The sequence below is a fragment of the Leopardus geoffroyi genome, chromosome B2 (assembly GCF_018350155.1).
Source record: "Leopardus geoffroyi isolate Oge1 chromosome B2, O.geoffroyi_Oge1_pat1.0, whole genome shotgun sequence".
Taxonomy (NCBI): Eukaryota; Metazoa; Chordata; class Mammalia; order Carnivora; family Felidae; genus Leopardus; species Leopardus geoffroyi.
In genome coordinates, this window is record NC_059332.1 from 34,525,905 (window position 1) to 34,550,265 (window position 24,361).

At 47.6% G+C, this 24,361-nt stretch overlaps 1 protein-coding gene across 1 annotated transcript; it reads left to right on the top strand.

Moving 5' to 3' along the window:
• The first annotated feature begins 16,923 nt into the window (after positions 1–16,923).
• Positions 16,924–19,104, top strand: CLPSL2 (colipase like 2). The gene is made up of 3 exons (XM_045500782.1): positions 16,924–17,045; positions 17,702–17,824; positions 18,911–19,104. The coding sequence occupies exons 1-3, from the start codon at positions 16,947–16,949 to the stop codon at positions 19,004–19,006; spliced, it is 318 nt and encodes a 105-aa protein (XP_045356738.1). The 5' UTR covers positions 16,924–16,946; the 3' UTR covers positions 19,007–19,104.
• The last annotated feature ends 5,257 nt before the right edge of the window (positions 19,105–24,361 follow it).

Here is a 24,361-nt window from a genome sequence, read left to right on the forward strand (position 1 = left end):
GGGACAGGTGTCTCTTCCAAATCCTCTTCTCTCTGTGACCAAGGCTGAGGGTGGATCTTCACTGTGTATCTACAACTCCTAGAGAAGGAAAAGGAAAGGTGGCAGTGATCACTGGCTCTTGAAAGTTACACCAGAGGGGCGCCTGGGTGGCTCAGTCGGGTAAGTGACCGACTTCAGCTCAGGTCACGATCTCCCGGTTGGTGAGTTTCAGCCCTACGTCGGGTTCTGTGCTGACAGCTCAGAGCCCGGAGCCTGCTTCGGATCCTGTGTCTCGCTCTCTCTCTCTGCCCTTCCCCCGGTCACACTCTGTCTCTCTCAAAAATAAATAAACATTAAAAAAAAAAAAAGTTACACCAGAAATGATGCTCGCACTTCACTAGCCATAGAGGGTAGGGGAGATCAGTCTTACTATGTGTCCAAGAACTGAAAATATTTGGTGGAAAAAGCATTAATGACAGAGACTGCAGGCATATTAGAAGAGTGAGAGCTCTGGAATCAGACTCTCAGGTTCAAATACAGCTCTGTCACGTACTGATTGTGTGACTTTAGGCAAGCCATGCACCCTATGTGAGCCTCAGTCCCTTCACCTATAAAATGACATATATAATAATCTATATAATGAGAGAACTTATCTCCTGAGGCTGTTGAGAGGATTACATGGGGGATATGTGAGTTAGTGAATGTAAGACACAATGTTCTGCACGCGAAGGGTATTCACCAAAGATCGAAGATTGAGAGAGTGAAAGATTGACACTGGAAAGGTCCTAGAGAGCATTGAGTCCTGTGTGTCTGCAGACCAGTCTCTTTGGGTTGCAGGCACCGGGGAGTCCCAGAACTCTCCAAGAAGCACCCTGAAATGCCACTAGAACTTAGCTTTAGAAACCAGAGTGATTATGTGAATAATATAAAACCATAACCGTGTAGTCTCCAGAAACAAGAAGACTGTCAAACCAAATATGATCACCTATTTTCAGAATTGCCAGATAGCGCATTTCCCATGTGTTCATTCATTGTGTTACCTGTGTTATCTGGAAAACAAACAGTAGCGGTTGTTAATGGTTTAAGAAAACACTATGGGAGGCACCTGGGTGGCTCAGTCGGTTGAGGGTCTGGCTTTGGCTCAGGTCATGATCTCATGGTTCATGAGTTTGATCCCCACATCAGATTCTGTGCTGACAGCTTAGAACCTGGAGCCTGCTTCGGATTCTGTGTCTCCCTCGCTCTTTGCCCCTCCCCCACTCATGCTCTGTCACCCTTTCTCTCAAAAATAAATGAACATTAAAAAAAGAGAAAACGTTATGGGAGAAAACCCTAAAATTGGAGTCGTTCTATCTGCTACTACTTGATTTAGGAGGAAGAACGTGTTGGCCCAGCTAAAGAACCCCAGCGTTCTTACGGGCAGGACCACAGTCTAGTCTAAGGCCAACTCTGGCATTTTGCTGAAAGAAAAAACAAACCCAAAGAGGAAAAGTGATTTGCTCAAGGTTTCATGACTGATCTGGGGCAGAAATAGGGTTAGAGCCTCCTAGACTCAAGCTTTTTGCTTTCATATTCCTTGGCCTGAGCCCTATGAGAGCGGACTCTGGATTCTAATCCAGAATCTGTGGCAGTTGAGGAAGATAGTGCTTTTGGCTTTTAGGGGGTCTGTTTAGGACTGAATACTTGGGGAAATGTGTCCCCACTGAATTCCCGACCCAGGACCTCATCTCTTGGGTCAGTGGGGGTGGGAGGAGGGTTGTTGATTGAGGATGGGCTGATCAGAGAGCCGGTTCCTACTTGGGGACCATCCTCATCACCATCTCCCAAAGTCTGACTTGTCACCTCTGAGTGGACATCACTACCAGATCTGAATCATCAGCTCTTGTCTCTCTCCTGAGTGCAGGCCTGAGGGCTGCTCCTTCCTGCTTCTTGGATACACTGCAGTGACCCCAGTGGAACCTGCCAAAAGCCAACATCATCCTACCCACTCCTCAGCCAGCTCCCTCTGTTCCTATGTCACCAGCTAAGTACTGGGCATCACCTTCAACCTCTATCCATCACATCCAGCCAACCATTCAGAACATCCCACATCTACCCAGTTCTTCATTTTCCACTGCTGCTACCCTATTCCCTACATCAGGAATTCTGAGTTTTCTAATTCTGGTCTCCATTCTCTTTGACCCTACACACTCCAGGCTAATTTCAGAACCCCACACTGCATCATCCTCAAAAACATTCACAGCTTCCCAACTGTCATGGTGAACTTTTTCTCAGCTCCAAAGCTAAGTCTCGTGATCTGACAAGTATAATTGTACTGACAACAAAAGTAGGTTGAGTTTTGCCCTCAAAGATATGGTCACCGGACCTCTTTTTTACATGATGGTGCCAAACGAATTAGCTTTGTATTCAAGGACCTTCATGATCTGGTCACCTTGCTTGCCACCAGCCTACCGCGTCAAACCTCTTCACCAGCCAAACTGGAGTGAACTAGTCACTGCTGCCCTACTTCTACCGCATGGGGTCTTGCCTCTAGGCTGTTGATACAATGTTCCCCTTACCTACAACGCTCTTCTCTTTCCTTTCTACTGGGCTGTGTCCTATAGAGTCATCAGAGTTGGGTGACACCCTACTGCAGCCTAGAGCTTTCTCCAACAAGCCTTTGCTGCTTCCTGCAGCCCTTCACGTCTGATCCTTATATCTGGCATTTGGCTAATTAAGCCTTTGTTAAAAACTTTGTTCTTCTTTTTGCAGTAGGTCATATATGACTCCTGACAAAAACCTCGAAGGAAGAGCCTGCTCCGCGTAGGTACATGGTAACCATTGGCTGATGGTAATAAAAGGGGAGTTGGCAATGGGCAATGAGATGGGGAGGGGTGTATTGGTTCTTTGTTGCTGTGTAACAAACTATGACAAAACACAATGTCTCAATCTGGGTCCGATCAAGAGAGAGAAACCCCACAGTAACTTGAACGGGGACATTTTAATATAATTATTACCCCAGGTGATTCGAGTAACAAAAGAATTGGTGAGTAAAGGGTACAGAATACATGAATAGTAGATATAGGAGTAACCCCTACCCCCCATGGCTGAGGTCGAGGAAAGAGCACCCAAGGAAGAGGCACCCCCCCATCCCCCACTATGGCTGAATTCCAGACCTTGTTGAGTACATAGCCTATGGCTCGCCAGATGTCAGAAAAGTCACTGTACTGTCATGAGAGTGAAACTTGCCAGAGATCTGCCCTCTAGGATGCCAAGGAAAGTTCTTCCCAGGGGGCTGCCAAACCAAAGGCTAGAAAACTGCCTGGGCAGGGTACAGGGCAAGCTGCTGCCCGCTGGGTGCTGCTGGCCTCTATGGACGGCAGAAGCCTGATGCTAGAGAGCTCATGCATGATCTAGGAGCCTCGTGCTGGAGCAGCCACACGCACAGCGGGTGCTGGATGCTGGAGAATCTGCAAATGCTGCTGGAGGTGAAGGCGCTCTGCTTACATTACTGCCCACGGGGGTCAGTGTCAGGAGAAGCTCCTAGCTACTGGCGTTGCTGGTCACTCTAGGGACTGGGCAGGGGTGAAGCTGTTTGCACTGCAGGAACTTGCCAGCTGAGCACACTTGATCCAGAAAACAAAAACCTTTTCCTCCTGCTGTGTCTCTCCAGATCCCTCCCTCTTGGCAATTTAAAACATCAGCAAGCATTTGTTATCTCTCATGGCGATTCTGAAGCATCTTAGCTGGGTGGTTTGGATCCAGTCAAGCTATGGTTGCAGTCAAACTTTTGGCCAGGGCTGCAATTATCTGAAGGCTTGACTGGGGCTGGAGGATCCACTTCCAAGATGGCTCATTTATTTGGCTGGCAAGTTGATGCTGGCTGTTGGCAGAAGACCTCAGTTTGTCCGTCTCCACAGAGATGCTTGAGAGTCCTAGTGGCATAGCGGCTGGCTTCTCCTAGAGTGGATCATCCAAGAGAAAGCAGGGCAAAAACTGCAGTACCCTTTCTGGCCTAACTTGAAGTCATACATTATCAGTCCACCATATTCTATTCATTACAAGTCATTCGCTGATCCAGCCCACATTTAAGGAAGGGAGAATTAGGCTCTGCCTTTTGAAGGGAGGAGTGGTAAAGAATTTGTGAACACTGAAGAACCACCGCAGAAGGCATTAATCAAAAAGGACTAATGGAACACCTACTGTGTGCTTAGCAGCGGGATGCATCTGTCTCCCCCTACAGAGGTTCTCTTCCAAGGAGAAGGGAAATTTGATAATTCATAGCTGCCATCTTATCCCTTCCCTCAGCTTTCCTTCCAGATGTTTAGCTTGTTTCCTTACCTGCAGACTTCTTTCACCTGCAGGCAATTACATTTCCAAGGAAACATCTCTTTCCATCTTTTCAGTTGATTCTGAGGAGGCTTCATAGAAGTAAGAGGCTTGCCTTGGATCTCCGGAGAGGAGAGGGCGGGGCGAGGAAAGAGGAAAGAGCTTTCCAGGGTGAGACACGTGTGGCACCTGCTACAGCTTCTCTGTGGATGAGCAACAGATTTCAAAATGAATGAGCAAGGAGCAAAGAAATAATAATAGGAAAACATTTTTAAAAATGTGATTTCTTAAAATAGCTTGTGTATTGTTGTCTGAGATGCAGTGGCCTAGATACATACAATAGAATGAGAAGAGGGAAGGAAGGCGGAGAATTTTACCAAAAGGGAAACCGATCAGTTTCCCTTGGATGGGACTATGTAGGGGCTGGCTTGCTGGTAGATGATAGTTAGCGAGCCAGACTGCCAATTACTCCTGTAACTGATTTCCTAAAGGAGGCAGAGATCAGGGAATTTCAGCTGTCTCCACGAGATGACTTCCAGCAAGATCCCAGCACAGTGTTCTCAAGCAAATGGAGCTGGAGTCCCTGGCTTTGTCCTAAGACTTAAAGCAGAACCTCTCCTTCTCTCTTAACTCATGTTACCACCAGCCTGCTCCCCAAGCCCAAAGCAATAAGAACTCCAGAGTCACTGTTATGAGTAAAGAAACAAAAAAGAGAGAGGAGAGAGATTGATTTCTATTTTGTGAAATAGAAATCCTTTTATCACCAGCAAATAAAGCTTTAAAGATTGTTTATTTATCGGGGCACCTGGGTGGCTCAGTCAGTTAAGCATCCGACTTCATTCAGTTCAGGTCACGATCTTACAGTTTGTGAGTTTGAACCCCACGTCGGGCTCTGTGCTGACAGCTCAGAGCCTGGAGCCTGCTTTGGATTCTGTGTCTCCCTCTCTCTCTGCTCCTCCCCTGCTCACACTCTGTCTCTCTCTCAAAAATAAATAAAGATTAATAAAAGTTTTTAAAAAAGATACTCAAACGCATCTTTAAAAAATAAAAATTGAAAAATAAATAAATAAATAAAATAACCCCAATGGTCCCCACTCCTAAATATGCCCTTCTATAATCTGCCTCCCTTGAATGTAATCTGGACTTAGTGACTTGCTTCTAACCAACAGAAGATGGCAAAGGAAGAGACTGTTATTTTTAAAACTTTATTTTTGAGAGAGAGAAGCGGGCTCCACACTGGCAGCACAGAGCCCAGTGTGGGGCTTGATCTCAGGAACGATATGATCATGACCTGAGCGGAAATCAGCAGTCGGATGCTTAACTGACTGAGCCACATAGGCGCCCCAAGAGACTGTTACTCTTTAGATTAGGTTACAAAAGGCTATGACTTCCATCTTGCTTCCATTCTCTCTTGCCTTTTGCTTGCTTGTGCTCATGAAGCCAGCTGCCATGCTGTGAGTTGTCTTTATGGAGAGGACTACATGGCAAGGAACCCTGGCTGGACTCAGGCCAAAGTCTGTGAAGAACCGAGTCTGTCAGTCCAAGATCCTGCAAGGAGCCAAAACCTGTCAACCACCACTTGAGGAAGCTTCGAAGCAGACCCACCCCAGCCGAGCCTGAAGATGACCACAGCCCCAGCCAACAAGTTGACTGGAGCCTTGTGAGAGACCCAGAACCAGAGGGCCCAGCTACACTGTGATTGGATTCCTGACACACACAGACTGTGAACTAAGAAATGATGTGTTAAGCCACTAAGCTTTGGGGTAATTTGTTATACAACAATAGGAAACAAATACAACAAATGACTGTTTCATGGGACCAGTCACTGGGTGGGTTCTCTTCTTTCAGAATGAAAACGAGAACAAAAATCCACAACAGTACACTCAGGTGTGGGACCTTAATGCCTGTGATCCCTGCCTACAAGAAACCATGGCCATCAGGATGTCCTGGAACATGATATGGTTTCCTTTGAGAGGAATAAGAAGTGAGTGGAGAGAGAGCTTTCCTCCTCCATGACACTGGCCTACCGAGTCATTTGGTAAATCCACAACCCAGCCTGGGAGGTCCCTCTTCCCCTCTACTGCCTTCCTCTCCTCTAAACCCCACTCTCCCAGGGTTTCACAGTCATTGCCACCTTAAAACACCTCTTTTCCATGAGTTGGGCCAGGAGTCCCATAGCCGAAACTAAGTGGAGGAAAGAGTTAAGTGAGCAGGTATTTTTCTCCTAAGTGTTTGGCACTTGCTACAGCTTATCGGCTGATGAGTAACACGTTTCAAAATGAATGAGCATGGGGCAAACAAATAATGATAGAAAAGCATGGAAATGTGATTTCTTAAAATAGTTTATGTATTGTTGTCTGAGAAGCAGTGACCTAGATACGTACAACAGAGTGAGAAGAGGGAAGGAAGGCAGAGAAAGAGAGCGGAGTTCATGAACTTGGATTACATCTTTTGCCATTTCCTGGTGTTCTGTAGAGAGCACCAGAAGGTCTAAGCCACCAGAGCAAGTGTGAGAACCTCAGCTACTTCCAAGGGAGTGAACTGATTCCTCAGATTTGAGCCCTGGGTGAAACCTTATAGGAAATTCCCTGAGGCTGGAAGTACCCCAGGTCACGTTATCGGCAGGTGGGGAAGAGGCACTGTGTAACGAATCCTATTTCCTAAGGCTGGAAATCATCCAGACTAGCTACAGAGCTCCAGTGATGTCTTCTGGGCACATGGCTGGCGAGTATTTGTTGTTTCCAAAGTGTGTACCTGTGGGCCACTGTGTTTGGCCCAGCACTGTCAGTCTGAGCTGACAAAGAATGACAAAGGGAAATGAATCCTCACTGTAGGACCTCTGCATTCTCCTATCACCCTGTGTACTTATATTCCGGGGGATGCTGGAGTCAAATGTGAGTCCAGGAAGCAGAGAGGGTGTGGAATGGAGATTGCATGATTAAGGAGATTAGAGGCAGGACTCTTGGGTCTGAGCGGGAATGCACCTTATGGAATTAGTAGGCATACCTCTGGCAAATACACATACAACATAGACTGCTAGACTGCAGCCATTCCTCATTGTTATCAGACCACATGGCTGCCTAGAACAGACACTGCATTTCCCAGCTTCCCTTGCAGCTAGGTGTGGCCATGTGACGACAACTGGTCATCGGAATGGAAGAATCCTTAAAGGGAGGACTCAGGGACCGTGGAGATGCCATATCAGCCCTGGACTATGCACGCTGGGAACATTACATGCAAGAGAAATAAACCTCTATCTGACATTAAGCCATTTATTCTGTGGTTTATTTTACCATGGCTAAACCTACCTACAGCCCTGTCTTGGTAAAGAGATGACACTACCAGTGATTTGTTTTACAGTTTATTTATGAGACAAACATTTATTGAGCTCTGAGTGCTCTTACTGTATCCTCTTAAATAGGTGCTGGCAGGTGAGCACAGAGCTGGGTACCAGTGGGGAGAGTGAGTTTGGTCCATCAAAGGACACAGAAAGGGGAGGCGAGCTCATCTACCTGCCCATCTTTCCCAGGACCATCCCTTGCCTCGGTTTCCGCAAGTGGCAGATATCATCTTTTATCTGTGAACCAACTGTTTTTAGGGATTGTTTTATGATTACCATGGAAGGCTAGAGGGGATGGGCAAGTTCAAGTTACGGTGAGCTAGGTTGATGATGGCAGAGAGCAGAGGGAAGGAACATTCTCTCTTGATTGTTGCTAGAAGAAAGTAAAAAAGGAGCTTCCACTCACCTGTCAGAGAGTAGGCCAGGATGGGTGCATAAAAACAGTGCAGTTGGTAAAGGGGAAGGTTGTGGGGCATGACACTTCCCGCCCCCCCCCCAAATTCCCAGAGGAGAGGAAAAACCCTGGCCATTGAATTTATGATTTTAAAAAACCTAACACATTAAATATATATGAAAAAGAAGCAGAGAAATAAAAAGCATAGGTTGTCAGTCAAAGTGACGTGCAGCTGTGAAAATTGAAAAGTTTTCAGACAGGAAGTAGAAACCTACCTTCACACCATCCAGGTAACCGGGGTCGCTTCCAGACATTTTGTCGGAGCGGGGCTGCTGTCGACTGGCTTGTGTAGCTTCTGTTCCACCTTGTCCTGGTGTGTCTTCCTATATAGCCAGGCTGGAAAGCGAAACATTAGGCTATCACACCCAGGACCCCAGATGTGATTTTGGTATCACTGATCATACGCGCTGCCTGAGAACTAACGTGAATGGGGTTAAATGGGGCAGAGGTATTTGTGTGGGAGACATTCTCTCTTTTGGCTAGGACGGATGTAGCAGACACAGGCAATGATCTTTTTTTTTTCGTTTATTTATTTTTGGGACAGAGAGAGACAGAGCATGAACGGGGGAGGGGCAGAGAGAGAGGGAGACACAGAATCGGAAACAGGCTCCAGGCTCTGAGCCATCAGCCCAGAGCCCGACGCGGGGCTCGAACTCACAGACCGTGAGATCGTGACCTGGCTGAAGTCGGACGCTTAACCGACTGCGCCACCCAGGTGCCCCACAGGCAATGATCTTGATGGCAGCTTCCTGATCCTGAGGTCACAGCTAAGGTGTGTGTTCCTTGCTCCAACAGTTGTAGCGATGGCCTCCTGACTCTTAACCTTCCTGATGGTGGCTGAATTAGTAGCTTCCCTGGCAGATCAGGTCTGCAGTGTTTGTTGGGTTGCATTCCTGGAAGCTCAGTCTGGATCTCACTCTTCCAGTCCCGAATTTCAATGATTTTGTAAGCCCTCAGTTATCTGTATTACATCTCTTCCTGTTTAGAGTAGGTACGATTGTGTCTGTTATCTGCAACTGAAGCCTGATGATGAAGTGCCTACCATAGAGCAGGTGTCACTAAATGTTTGTTGAGTGAATGAATCAATGGGCAAATGGAGATTGCTGAGATGTCCACAATGAGTTGGGCAGTCAGACCAGCTGGACTCAACAGAGTGGTAGAGTAATTGACGCGGACCACAAGTGGGTGGTGAAATCAATTTGGTGGATTCCTTTTTTTCTTTTATTTTTTTTTATTTTTTTTTTTTTAAATTTTACATCCAAATTTGTTAGCATATAGTGCAACAATGACTTCAGGAGTAGATTCCTTAATGCCCCTTACCCATTTAGCCCATCCCCCCTCCCACTGGTTACCCCTCCAGTAACCCTCAGTTTGTTCTCCATATTTATGAGTCTCTTCTGTTTTGTTCCCCTCCCTGTTTTCATATTATTTTTGTTTCCCTTCCCTTATGTTCATCTGTTTTGTCTCTTAAAGTCCTCATATGAGTGAAGTCATATGATTTGTGTCTTTCTGTGACTGACTAATTTCTCTTAGCGTAATACCCTCCAGTTCCATCCACATAGTTGCAAATGGCAAGATTTCATTCTTTTTGATTGCCAAGGAATATTCTATTGTGTGTATATATATATATATATATATATATATATATCACATCTTCTTTATCCATTCATCCATCGATGGACATTTGGGCTCTTTCCATACTTTGGCCATTGTTTTCATAGTGCTGCTTTAAACATGGGGGCGCATGTGTCCCTTGGAAACAGCACACCTGTATCCCTTGGATAAATGCCTAGTGGTGTAACTGCTGGGTCATAGGGTAGTTCTATTTTTAATTTTTTGAGGACCCTCCATACCGTTTTCCAGAGTGGCTGCACCAGCTTGCATTCCCACCAACAATGCAAAAGAGATCCTCTTTCTCTGCATTTTTGCCAACGTCTGTTGTTGCCGGAGTTGTTAATGTTGGCCATTCTGACAGGTGTAAGGTGGTATCTCATTGTGGTATTGATTTCTATTTCCCTGATGATGAGTGATGCTGGGCATTTTTTCATGTGTCGGTTGGCCATCTGGATGTCTTCTTTGGAGAAGTGTCTATTCATGTCTTTTTCCCATTTCTTCACTGGATTATTTGTTTTTTGGGTGTTGAGTTTGATAAGTTCTTTGTAGATTTTGGATTTGGATACTAACTCTTTATCTGATATGTCGTTTGCAAATATCTTCTCCCATTCTATCGGTGGCCTTTTAGTTTTGCTGATTGTTTCCTTCACTGTGCAGAAGCTTTTGATTTTGATGAGGTCCCAGTAGTTCATTTTTGCTTTTGTTTCCTTTGCCTCTGGAGACATGTTGAGTAAGAAGTTGCTGCGGCCAAGATCACAGAGGTTTTTGCCTGCTTTCTCCTCGAGGATTTTGATGGCTTCCTGTCTTACATTTAGGTATTTCAGCCATTTTGAGTTTATTTTTGTGTATGGTACAAGAAAGTGGTCCAGGTTCATTCTTCTGCATGTCGCTGTCCAGTTTTCTCAGCACCATTTGCTGAAGAGACTGTCTTTATTCCATTGGATATTCTTTCCTGCTTTGTCAAAGATTAGTTGCCATACGTTTGTGGGTCCATTTCTGGGTTCTCTATTCTGTTCCATTGATCTGAGTGTCTGTTCTTGTGCCAGTACCATACTGTCTTGATGATTACAGCTTTGTAGTATAGCTTAAAGTCCGGGATTGTGATGCCTCCTGCTTTGGTTTTCTTTTTCAAGATTGCTTTGGCTATTCGGGGTCTTTTCTGGTTCCATACAAATTTTAGGATTATTTGCTCTAGCTCTGTGAAGAATGCTGGTGTTATTTTGATAGGGTTTGCATTGAATCTATGGATTGCTTTGGGTAGTATCGACATTTTAACAATATTTGTTCTTCCTATCCAGGAGAATGGAATCTTTTTCCATTTTTTTGTGTCTTCTTCAATTTCTTTCATCAGCTTTCTATAGTTTTCAGCATATAGATTTTTCACCTCTTTTGTTAGATTTATTCCTAGGTATTTTATGGGTTTTGGTGCAATTGTAAATGGGATCGATTCCTTGATTTCTCTTTCTGTTGCTTCATTGTTGGTGAATAGGAATGCAACCAATTTCTGTGCGTTGATTTTATATCCTGCAACTTTGCTGAATTCATGAATCAGTTCTAGCTGTTTTTGGTGGAATCTTTTGGGTTTTTCGTATAGAGTATCATGTCATCTGCGAAGAGTGAAAGTTTGACGTCCTCCAGGCCGATTTGGATGCCTTTTATTTCTTTGCATTGTCTGATTGCTGAGGCTAAGACTTCCAATACTATGTCGAATAACAGTGGTGACAGTGGACATCCCTGTCTTGTTCCTGACCTTAGAGGGAAAGCTCTCAGTTTTTCCCCATTGAGGATGATATTAGCATTGGGTTGTTCATGTATGGCTTTTATGATTTTGAGGCATGATCCTTCTATCCCTAGTTTCTTGAGGGTTTTTATCAAGAAAGGATGCTGTATTTTGTGAAATGCTTTCTCTGCATCTATTGAGAGGATCATATGGTTCTTGTCCTTTATTGATGTGATGCATCATGTTAATTGTTTTGCAGATTCAATTTGGTGGATTCTAATCAACATTTTTAAAAGATGGAATATAATAAATAATCTTGGAACAGATTATATATAGTAAATGTAAGTATTATTTGTGAAACTTCAGTTCCATACACATTTACACACATTATACATGCGTATACACACACACACACACACACACACACACACACACACACATTTGCAATGGTGATAATCCAAATATTCAACCACCAGCATGACACAGACATCAGCCAATTGGAATGGATGCTAAGAATATCTACTGGTTGTCTGAATGCCAATATAAAGTGTATCTCTTTTAGTTGAAAAAAAAATGATTGAAATTCATGGTCTGTGGATTGTAGCTTAAGATTTTGGAGGGATGGGAGGCCATGGGCACATATTTCTGAGTATCCTTCCTTTGGCATTCCCCTCGTTAAACGATACGTCTATGACTCATTCCTAGTCCCGGGGGGAACCTTTCCTGAATCTAGAGCAATCCTCATGTGTCAAACTTGGGGTATTCTCCATACCTGTGTTTCTGCCTGCCAACATCCATCCCCATTCCCCAGGAACCAGCAATCTCCCATCTCCCCGTTGCCACCACCAGCACAGTTTTCCATTTAGGAGCCACCTCAACTGGGGTTACCTTCATGGCCTCCAAGTTTCCCAAAGCACTGACTGTCCTGACTGCATTCTGTTTTTTCCACAAGCAGACAGCTTGTCCTCACTGTGCTCTGCTCATTCGTACCTCCAAATCTTTGCTCACTCTGGACCCCCGCTTGGAAAGCCTTTATTCTCTGCTTGCCTGAGTCCTAGTCTCCCTTCAAGGCTTTGAAAAAGAGCACTACCCCCTTCTGCTGGCATCCAGAGCTGTCCTGGGTGTTCTATGTATGACTGTGGTGTCTCCACCCCTCCACCTCCAAATATTCCCCACTGCCTGTCTTCTCTAGGAAGCTTTGGCTGTGCTGTCTTCAGGTCTCAAACTCTTTCAGGCACCTACTTGTTCATCGTTCTCCCCAGATCGCCCTGAGAGCCCCCTCAGGGATGAATTGAGTAAGAGACAATTTCCACTACATCAGTTTTCTCCAGAATTTTATTTTGGATCTCATAGACTGATAAAACTTCCAAAAAACCTTGGGGACCGACAGAATTTGCGTATATATATTCACAACATGTATTCAACTACTACGACATGGAAAACTGAAGAGGCATATGTCACTCTTGGCTGAGGCATTTAAGTGTCCGTATGCTTCCTCCATCTTTCTCTTCCACCTTGTATCATAAAAACACCAAAAAAAGGAGGAAGGACATGATTTCAGAACACAGACTCATTCTTTAAATTAAATATATTTATTTTTAACAAAAGCCCTATGTTACTCTTATTTTCATCATTTTGCTGTAGACCAGTGAGAACATTGTCATGGAAACCACCAGAAAGATGCAGGAAAGAAGAAAGATACTGGAGGATGTCAGAGGAGGGAAATGAAGGGACAGGGAAAGGGGACAGGGGGAGATTATGGAGGTCCACCAGCAAGGTGTCCCCCTGCTCTGGACAGACTCCCATTCTCATCATACAAGACTGGGGTGGCCATGTTTGGGCCCTGGCCAATGGGCAGGGCCGTGGCTGCACTCGAAGGTCAGGTGACTCAGCAACCACTCCCACACCCCAGCTCTGAACACCCTGGTGATCTGGCTCCCACCCCCCTTCATACTGCACGGGTGTGCCTCTGACCAGCGCCAGCTGGATTTGGGAGACAAGCCATTGGTATAGAAGAAAGAGTGCAGGACTTGGAGTCTAGAGCCCAGGGTTTAGGCCTGGCTCTACTGAGTCACTTGTGGAAGTCCCTTCCTTCTCTGGTCCTCAGTTTCCTCACTTTAAAATGAAGGTTCTGGGACGCCTGGGTGGCTCAGTCAGTTAAGCGTCCGACTCTTGATTTGGGCTCAGGTCATGATCCCAGGGTCGTGAGATCAAGCCTTGTGTCAGGTTCTGCTCTGTTAGTGCAGAGCCTGCTTGGGATTCTCTCTCTCTGCCCTTCCATTGCTCACGCACATGCACATGTACTCTTTCTCTCAAAATAAACTTAAAAAAAAAAAAAAGAAGTTTCTGAACCAGTCTTAAATCATTTCTGAGGAAAACTGTGGCCCTATGTCTTAAAAAAATTTTTTAAGCCATGCACATAGAATTCCAGGGGCTCCACCATCCTCTCAGGGCCTTCAATAAACTTCCCAGGGGCCCTTGGACTCCAGATCAAGAACCCCAAATTGCCAATCCTGATACACAGCTTCTGGCCTCTTGCCTCCAAAACTGCCCTTTCCTGGGCAGTTAACAGTATTTTTCCAATTATCTAGCATTCACAAGGGCACAACCAGATACCACAGGGAAGGAGGTAACTCTGTGCAGAGAATTATCAGTGCCTGGGGATCCCCTCTAGTTCACAGTGGAGCTGGGAGATGTGGCGAGCTTAATGGTAACTAGCTGACCAAAGCAGAAGAACAAGGGTCTGAAGAGAGTGAGAGACCATGACTGCTGGAGAGAGAGGACACCTTGATGACAGGAATCCCTTTATGGGAACAAAGACTTCTGGCCACTCAAGGCAGTACAGGACAATTGTAAGAGCTTGAGCTCAATAGCTAGAATGCCCTGGGTTTATATATGGCTCCGTGACTTAATTGTGTTATTTGGGCACAGATTTGGGAATCTTTGGGTTCCTCATCTGTAAAATGGGGATAAGAGGTAGCAGAAATGACTGAATACACTAAATATTCTAGGATTCCCTTGAATTTCCCCCCCTCCCTTGAAGAAGGTTGAGGTCATGTGACTAGTTCTGGCCAATGGTCACTGAGTGGAAGAGGCATATGTCACTCTTGGCTGAGGCATTTAAGTGTCCATATACTTCCTCCATCTTTCTCTTCCACCTTCCAGAATGACCCCAGAAGCCAATCTTCCAGATGGTGTAGCTACAAGATGGAAGAAAGGTCTTCTGTCCCATATCAGACTTCACACGAATGGTAAATAAAACATTATTGTGCCAAGCCACCAAAATTTCAGGAGTTCTCTGTTGTGACAGCTAGTGTTAATTGCCCTGACAAATATAGGGCTAATTGAGACAGTGGATCCAAAACTTTGAGTGCCACGGAAGCTGTTATTCTTAGAGAAAAGAGTTAAGGCTCCTATATTAGTCAGCTTAGCTGCCATAACAAAATATCCTAGACTGGGTAGCTTAAATGACAGAGATGTATTTCTCACAGTTCTGAAAACCAGAAGCCCCAAATCATAGTGTCAGCATAGTTGGGTTCTGGTGAGGGCTCTTTTCTTGGCGTGGAGATGGCTGCATTTTTTGCTGTGTCCTCATATGACAGAGACAAAGAGACAGCAAGCTCTCTGGTGTCTTTTCTCCTTCTTCTCCTTCTCCTTCTCTGTCTAAAGTAATCTCTGTGCCAAACATGGGTCTCGAACTCATGACCCCGAGACCAAGTGTAGCATGCTCTACCAAGTGAGCCAGCCAAGTACTGCTCTGGTGTCTCTTCTCATGAGGGCACTAATCTCCTCAGGAGGGACCCCTCATGACCTCATCTAAACCTACCCACCTCCCAAAGTCCCCATCTCTACATATATTATCCCACTGGGGGTCAGAGCTTCAACATATGAGTTTGGGAGGAGGCATAATTACATCTTTAGCAACCCCTACCAAGGCAGGGCTTCTCATACTACCGGCCCTTTTTTAAAATTTTTTAACGTTTGTTTATTTTTGAGAGACAGAGAGAGACAGAGTATGAGTGGGGGAGGGGCAGAGAGGGGGAAGACACAGAATCCAAAGCAGGCTCCAGTCTCTGAGCTGTCAGCACAGAGCCCAACTTGGGGCTTGAACTCGTGAACCTTGAGATCATGACCTGAGCTGAAGTCTGACGTCTGACTGAGCCACCCAGGCGCCCCTCATAGCTCTTCTTCTTCTTTTTTTTAATGTTTATTTTTGAGAGAGAGAGAGAGACAGAGAGAGAGAGAGAGACAGAGCGCAAGTGGCTTGGGGCAGACACAGAGAGGGAGACACAATCTGAAACAGGTTCCAGGCTCTGTGTTGTCAGCACAGAGCCTAACGTGGGGCTCCAACTCAGGAAGAGTGAGATCGTGACCTGAAACGAAATCAGACACTTAACTGACTGAGCCACCCAGGTGCCCCTCATATAGCTTCTTAAGAGCAAATTTTTAGGGGCACCTGGGTGGCTCAGTTAAGCAACCAACTCTTGATTTCAGCTCAGGTCATGACTCTCAGTTTGTTGCAGTTTGTGGGTTCAAGCCCCAGGTTGGGCTCCATGCAGGCATCTCAGAGCTTGCTTGGGATTCTCTCTCTGCCCCTTCCTCTCTCTCTGCCCCTTACCCCACCCCTCCCCCAATAAATAAATTTCTTAGAGCAAATTTTTAAAAAGAGAAGCAGGCAAGGGTGGGGTCAAGTGGGAGTTTCATGGAGAGGGCCATCCCGAGGAAGGCTCACCTCCCTGGAAACTCCACTGATTGCTACATGCAGCTCTCCCTTAGCCCCCCTCTTCTTTCTGTGTCTTCCCCTCTCCTCCCTTCCATTTTGTCCCCCATGCCCTGACTTTCATACAATTCACAGACAAATTCTGAGACAATCAACTCATTAGGACTGCACAAGTCCTAGGTCTTGGAGGCCATCTTGTCTTACCTCCTGATTCTTACAGATGAGGACACTGGACCTGGAGAGGAAGGGGGCGGGGAGTACTGGCTTCTTCAAAAGATAAGGGGTGGGGGACAATTTGGGGCACCAAGGACAGAGAGAGAAAGAGAGAGTGAGACTATTAAGAAGGAACCTATTTTCAAAGAAGAAGAAAGAAGAAGAAGAAGAAGAAGAAGAAGAAGAAGAAGAAAGCTATTTTCGTTTCAGTATATCAACTTTGTATAATTTTTCCAAAAATTTTATTTCACAGGTTTTTTTTCTTTTTTTTTTTTCAGTTTGGAAGTAATGCATATGGAGGCCCCTAGAGCCCCTAATATCTACAATCCAGCCTGTCCAAGGCTTGAATCCGGGTGTCACCGAATACCTTGCAGTGCTCCCTAGGGCCTGGGAGACTCCTCTGCGGTGCTAGAAAGGGCTTCAGGCCCTTCTGCCTCAGCTCCTGAGCAGCGTGTGACCATTAACTTCACCACCCTCCACCCCCAGGCTAGGGCGGGGCCCTGGGGCGCCAGGTCACATGCTAGGCACAGGGTTTCCCCCCCCCATCCCGCCCCCACCCCGTGGCCCCTCAGGAGTCCGACCTGAGCCTCCAAGCTCCATGCTCAGGCCCATGGCCACAGCCTTCTTGCTCCTCATGGGGTTCCTGCTCCCTTACCAGGGCGAGTTCTGGCCCTTTAACAAGAAGAAGTTCATGAAGGTGAGCCGAAGAACGTCTGGAACCTTCCACTACAGTAGAGGGTGGTGGCGGTGGCATCATAGACCAGCCAGGAGGCATCAGTTGGGTTTGGAGACAGAAGTGGGGGGTGGGGGTGGATACCACCCCAAAATGGGGACTTGTTCCCAGGGCTGGAAGCTTGATGTGTCGCCAGAAGGGTGTCAAAGCCCTGCTTCACCTCCCTGTGGCCCCCGAGGTCAAAGAAAGTGGTCTTCTGACCAGCATCCTGCTCTCTCTCCCCTGAGCCCACTTGTCCAGCCAGCCACGCCTCAGCAACCTGCCCTAATTCCTCCTTCCCCTCTCCTAAGCACAATGACTCTTCCTTCCCTTCCCCATCTTTCACTCCCTCCCTTTCTTCCCACCCCCGCCCCCTGCCAAAGCATGATCTGGGAGTATATGCTCCCCCAGCACTGGGGGAGGGAGGCCCAGGAAAGGAGAGGCAGAGGGAGAGGTACCAGTCCCCCTTCCTCTCCTGCTCCTCTGAGTGCTGCTGGAGTGGGTGTAGAGGGGGTGGCACCTGGAGGTGATCATCTCCCGGCTTCCCTTCCTGGCCCCCGGGGGCCTTGGCAAGGCACCAGGAATCCCCCTCACTTTCCCACACAGCGAGAGGGCTGGTGACACCAGAGTTGTCCCCACAGATGAATGGGGCTGAGTGCTCCCACCACTCTGAGTGTGTCAGTGACTGCTGCCTGATGGACCTGAACAACAGGGGTGCTCTCTGTGCCCCCAAGGCCAGGGTAGCCAGGCTGTGCTTGCCCCAGGTGAGCCTCTGGGCTGGGGCGGCCCCCTCTGGCCGGAAGGGTGGGGAAGGTTAACAAAACCCAGGTGGCTGCCGCTGCTTCTTCGCGCTCTGCTTGGAGTGCCTTTTCCCCTTCCTCCACCCGGCAAGCTCCTACTGGTCCTGCAGTACACCTCCAGCCACCTCCTCTGAGAAGCCTTCTCTGCTTGGAGCTCCCATGAGCTCATACCCTCGGCACAGCGTGGCTCTCCCCGGTTTGCCGTGTTTTCTGTCTGCCTCCACCACTGGCCGGAGCTCTTCGAGGGCTGGTCGAGCCCTTACCCACCCTGGGCTTAGTATCTGCCCATGGCAGGTGTTCAACGAATGTTTGCTGAATGAGTATTCCCTACCCTAACATCACTGCGGCCAAGTAGATGGGAGAAGACCTTTTCCCTACTGATCGCCACCTCCTTGCCACAATGACCTCATTTTTGGAGAGGGGCAAAGCACTGCAGCGGCAGGACCGTAGCTTTGGAGTGTTGGGCCTGAGTTTAAATCCTGAGTTTTTCAAGCCCTGTCTTTGCCACCTCAGCCAGGTCACTTCTGCTCTCTCAGCCTTAGTTTCCTCATCCGTAAAATGGGGCTAAAGTAACAACCTCACCGGGTCGTCCCGGCAACCACAGTGTTCACTGGAGCTGGGTTATGAGCTGGTGGACATGCAAAATGTGCAGGACGTCATGTTACTGCTCCTCTCTTCTTGTTGGGCCCCGGGCCCAGAGCTCTCTAGGAAGAATGGGCTGGCCTCCAGGTCCCTGTCTGGGGAGCTGCCGGTGCTGTAAGGAACCGGTCAGGCCCCTGACTCAACAGCTGAGGTGGCCAGAGGGTCTTTTCTTTATGGGCCCTTGCTCTGTTTTATTTAGTTCTCACATCACCCTGTGAGGTGGGTTACTGTTATTATCCCCCTTGGACAGATGAGGAAACTGAAACCAAGAAGCTCATTAGCTTGTCTATGGTCCCAACGCTGCAGGGGGCTGCTCACCCCTTCACTTGCTCCTGCTCCCCAAGCTGTTGAAACTCCCTTCTCCCCTTTACCTTGGTGACCCCCAACCCTTGTTCCCATCTCCCGCAGACCAAGGGAAGCATCAACATCCTATGCCCCTGCCAGTGGGGCTTGAAGTGCATCTCCAAGGACCCGACCTGTTCCCGCCGGTGCCATTTGATTTAGAAAAAGATGCAGGCTGGTCACGGCCACCCCTCCCTCCTTCCCTGGGGGCCACGGGCCTGGAGAGTCCCCATCTTGCTCAAAGTCCAGCTCCTGAGACATTAAAGTCACTTCCTGACTCTGGCCTCTGTTGCACTTCCTGGGAGGGGGAATCTGGTAGGGATTTTTCCAGTCTGGGGCAGGAAGGTTTGGCCCTATCTGGACAGTGGAACTGCAGGAAGGGAACAGGGTAGGGGTAGGTGAGCCAAGAGGCTGGGTCCCGGAAGGGCCGAGTCTTGGGATGGAGGGCTGGATGGGAAGAGTGGGGTTGAAGAATACAGCGGGAGAGTGTGTGTTGGGGTGCCCATGGGTGGGTGTGTGATAGGAAGGACTGGAAGGGAGTATTGAAATGCTTTCCAAGGGCGGAGGTCATTGAGCGAGTGTTGATGAGAATGTATGTGAAGGCACAAAAATGTTCGTGCCTGGTGGTGAGAAAGGGACCTGGTACACAGAGGTCTCTCTCCATACTCAGATATTATCAGTTCCGTCGTATGGATAAAGAAACTGAGGCTCCGAGAGCTACATGACTTGCCCAAGGTCACATCATGGGGGGATCAGTTAGGACTCTTCCTGCTGCAAGTATCTAAAACAACCCAAACTGGTCTGGATGATCAGGAAATTCATTGGTGGTCACAACTGGAAGTCTCGCGGCTGGCGTGCCTCAGGTCTGGCTGAATCCAGCAGCTCCATGGCCCTCAGGACGGATTCCTTCTCAGTAGCCACATACGTTCCTGGTGTCACCCAACAGTGACAGCTAACACTTCTTGAGCACTGATGTTCCACACACTGTACAAAGTGCTTTCTTATCTATATTAGCTTTTTTTTTTTTTAATTTTTTTTTTCAACGTTTATTTATTTTTGGGACAGAGAGAGACAGGGCATGAACGGGGGAGGGGCAGAGAGAGAGGGAGACACAGAATAGGAAACAGGCTCCAGGCTCTGAGCCATCAGCCCAGAGCCTGACGCGGGGCTCGAACTCCCGGACCGCGAGATCGTGACCTGGCTGAAGTCGGACGCTTAACCAACTGCGCCACCCAGGCGCCCCTATATTAGCTTATTTTATTGTTACAACAAGTTTAGCGTAGGTACCCTAATTATCTTTATTTTACAAATAAGGGTGTGCCTGGCTGGCTCAGTTGGAAGAACATGCGACTCTTCCTCTCAGGGTCATGAGTTCGAGTCCCGCGTTGGGTATAGAGATGACTAAATACATATATTTATATATATATATATATATAAATCTACTTTACAGATAGGGTGTGTTGAATACCCTTCTCAGGAGTTCAGAGTAAGGGGTGGAGCTGGGATTTGAACCCAGGCTGTCTTGCTCCCAAGGGCAGGCTCTTAACCACAAATCCACACCACCCCTTCCAGAGAAAGGAAACGTCTCTGTCTCCCCCTTCTCAGCCAACATCCTAAGACTGATTCTGACTGGATTGGCTTAGCGTGCAGCTCATCCTTGAACCAATCTGCTGTTAGGCAGCTCTTGCGTGAGCTGCACCTTGACTGGGCTGCGTACTCTCTGGCCTAACCATAGGAAGGGGAGCTCATGACCTTCAACTTCCCAGCAAGCTTTGCGGTAAAGCCCAGATGAGTCACTGGGGAAACACGACACAATTGTCCACAGTTCTCCGGAGAGGACCTATCTATATATCTGGGACCAAGTCATGGCTTTCTTTTCTTCAGGAGGTGAACATGGCAAAATTTTCATGAATATTGATGATAAAAAAAAAAAAAAAACCCAGGAAAATGATGCCGTTCCTCCCAGAGTCTGCTTCTGCAAACATGGACAACACGCTATCCCTAAGCTTAATGATAAGCTTTGTGGCAGGTGTGACTCCTCCCTTTAAGACCCCTTATAACAGAGCCCCCTGAAGCCAACTTGAGGAGTGGGAGGGGTGCAGAATGGGGAAGAGTTAGAAGCATACTGACTCCTCCTGGCCTGGTGGGTGGGGAGGGCAGGTGTGCCAGTTATTTGCCTGTGCACCTTCCTACTGCTCGCTCTTTATCCCTGGGGACTACATCTCCCAGCCTCCCTTGTCCTCTGGCATCTAGGACGGGCTGAAGATCAGAGGGCAGGAGAAGGAGCCATTGCCCCTCTTCCCACCTCCCCCAGCCCCACACCTGCCGCAGGTGGGGTCCTCCTGGCAGCAGTCCTCCCGTGTCCTTTGGGACAGCCACCCCTCCCCCACCTCCGGCAGTCCCCAGGGACTTCGGTCACTGTGTTTCTCCTGCCATGGGGCATCGGTGTCTTCCTGTTGCTGTTAATCTCCTGGTGGCCTTGACATCCTGCTGGGTTTCTCAGCTCCTCCATCCCCTATGTGACTGGCTCCCTATCTTTTTGTTTGGTTGTTTGTGAATGTTTATTTATTTATTTATTTATTTATTTTTGAAAGAGCGCAAGCAGGGCAGAGGGGGACAGAGGATCTGAAGCGGGCTCTGCGCTGACAGCAGAGAGCCCGATGCAGGGCTCAAACTCAGGGACCGTGAGATCATAAGCTGAGCTGAAGTCAGACACTGAACCAACTGAGCCACCCAGGCGTCCCACCATTTCCTTGTCTTCAATTGTCCCTGTTTCAAATACCTAGACTGGTTTCTGTCTTCCTGACTGAGCATCGACAGGAAGAGCAGGAAACCTTCCGAGTGGAGGCAAAGCTGATTCTAGAACACTAAACCCTCCTTAAATAGGTGGAATTCACTCAAAACACCGTTGCTTTAGAAAGCAAGCTGAGGTTGGTAGTGACTTATGAAAGATTGTGTGAATATTTCTACTTTGGAAAAAATTAAAACCAATAAAGACTGAATACATCAAATCAAAATTGTGCCAGTGACATTTCATGTTGCTTTAAATTAGGCATACTGGGTGAGCCCCTATACATTCCCGTTTGCCATGTTTAAGAACACTTACTGATCTTGCCTGCCAAAAACTCATTGCATCCTTTCTTTCCGTGACCCTGGATTTCCTTTAAGGAAACCACCCCTTCCGTTCCCAGTCCATGAGGTTGCATGGGTTCCATTCACAACAGAACACTAAATCCGACACAGATTGGTTCAGCAGGTGGCCATGAGGCTGGTTCTTGCCTTTATGGATGGGTTTGAAGATGGACTCATGACCCAGTTTGATCCAATCAGAATGAAGGCTAGAATTTCTCCAAGAGTTACTGAGACGAAATGCTTTCTCTTCCACTGAACTTGAACGTGGGAGACAGTACTCTGTGGTTATCGGCAGCCATCTTATTACCATGTGGACTCAGAATGAAGCCAACACAGAGAGTTGAGCCAGGTGGCAGTGGCTTCATTTTAGCTCCTGCGACAAGCTGTGCCTTCAACCAGGTAGCTCTACCCCTGGGATTTTACAGCACAAAACCCAATAAACTCACTTTTTCTTCCTTAACCACTTTAGGTTGGGTTTCTATCACTTGCAAGCAAGTAAGTCCTGACTGACTCCCTGTCTCTTGAAGATGAGAAGCTTTTCAGAACCTCCCTTTCTTGCTGTGGTAATAAATACTTACACTTGTTTCTTTGTTCCTTTATGGGAGTTAATATGCAGATTCAGAGGCACTGGTTTTCTGCATTTGGACGTTCAAGAATGAATATGTTCTGGGGCACCTGGGTGGCTCAGTTGGTTAAGCATCCGACTCTTGATTTTGGCTCAGGTCATGATCTCAGGGTTGTAGGACTGAGTCTCTCGTTGTGCTCCACACTGAGTGTGGAGCCTGCTTGGGATTCTCCCTCTCCCTTTCGCTCTGCCCCTCCCCACCCAAATAAAAAATAAAATAAAATAAATGTTCCTCGTTTGGAGGTTTTAGAGGAATAATCTTAACATTTTTTTACATGTTTATTTATTTTTGAGAGAGAGACAGAGACAGAGCACAAGCAGGGGAGGGGCAGAGAGACAGCGAGACACAGAATCCGAAGCAGGCTCCAGGCTCTGAGCTGTCAGCACAGAGCCCGAGGAGGGGCTCGAACTCACGAGCCGTGAGACCATGACCTGACCTGAGCCGAAGTCAGCCGCTCCACCTACTGAGCCACTCAGGCACCCCTAGAGGAATAACCTTAATGCTGAGAAGGCAAAAGCTCCAGTCCACCTTCATTTAACCAAATCTTTTCCCTCCCATCTGATCAGTCTTTTCTCTGCTCTGAGCCCCTCTCTCAGAAGGCTTATTTCTTTGTAAAAATTTTTAATGTTTATTTATATTGAGAGAGAGAGAGAGAGAGAGAGAGAGCATGAGCAGGGGAGGGGCAGAGAGAGAGCGGGACACAGAATCCCAAGCAGGCTCCACACTGTCAGCACAGAGCCCGATGAAGGGCTCGAACTCATGAACCATGAGATCATGACCTGAGCCAAAGTCAGACACTTAACTGAGCCACCCAGGTGCCCCTCAGAAGCCTTCTTTCTTTCTTTTTTTTTTTAATTTTTTTTTCAATGTGTATTTATTTTTGGGACAGAGAGAGACAGAGCATGAACGGGGGAGAGGCAGAGAGAGAGGGAGACACAGAATCGGAAACAGGCTCCAGGCTCTGAGCCATCAGCCCAGAGCCTGACGCGGGGCTCGAACTCACGGACTGCGAGATTGTGACCTGGCTGAAGTCGGACGCTTAACCGACTGCGCCACCCAGGCGACCCCCAGAAGCCTTATTTCTAAGGCGAGGTCTCTACCCCTATAGTTTCCTCCTTCTCTCCAATACAAGGCAGAGACTCTGATGCCTCAGATGCCCTGAATTCAAGTCCCATTTCATTTTCTTCATCCCTGGCACCGGAAGGACTGCCTTCCTGCAGGTAGCTTGGGCTGTGTGAATACTTCTGGCCAGTGAAGTGACCGGTGTAACTTCTGGGCCGAAGCAGAGAAGCCCAAGTGTGACACAATAAAAAGGAAGACTGTTTTTGATGGTTGGCCTATGACAGTTTTCAAGCTGTCACCATTTAAGCATCGTGTCACCCCTGTGATGACCGCACTAGCCCGCAGTTTGCAGATGGGGAAGCTGAGGCTCAAAGAAGTTACATAGTCTGTCTGGGATCACGCTGCCAGTAGTCAGCAGAGCTGGAATTGGAACCCAGATCTTGCAAGTGCCAGAGCCCCAGTGCAGACTAGACTATTCTGCTGGCAGCCAAATGAGCATAGTAAATGGTTCAGGACACAGCAGCGCTTTCTGGAAAACGTCCACTTCACCCCCTCTGTTTGTTCCTCTGTTCCTTTGATCTGGGAGCTGGCAGCCGGCCTCTCCAGTCAACCCTAGGAATGGGCAGTCACACCTCATTAGGTACCCTCCAGGCCTCCATCACATGGCAGTCACATGCCAAGGCAGGGATTTCGGTGG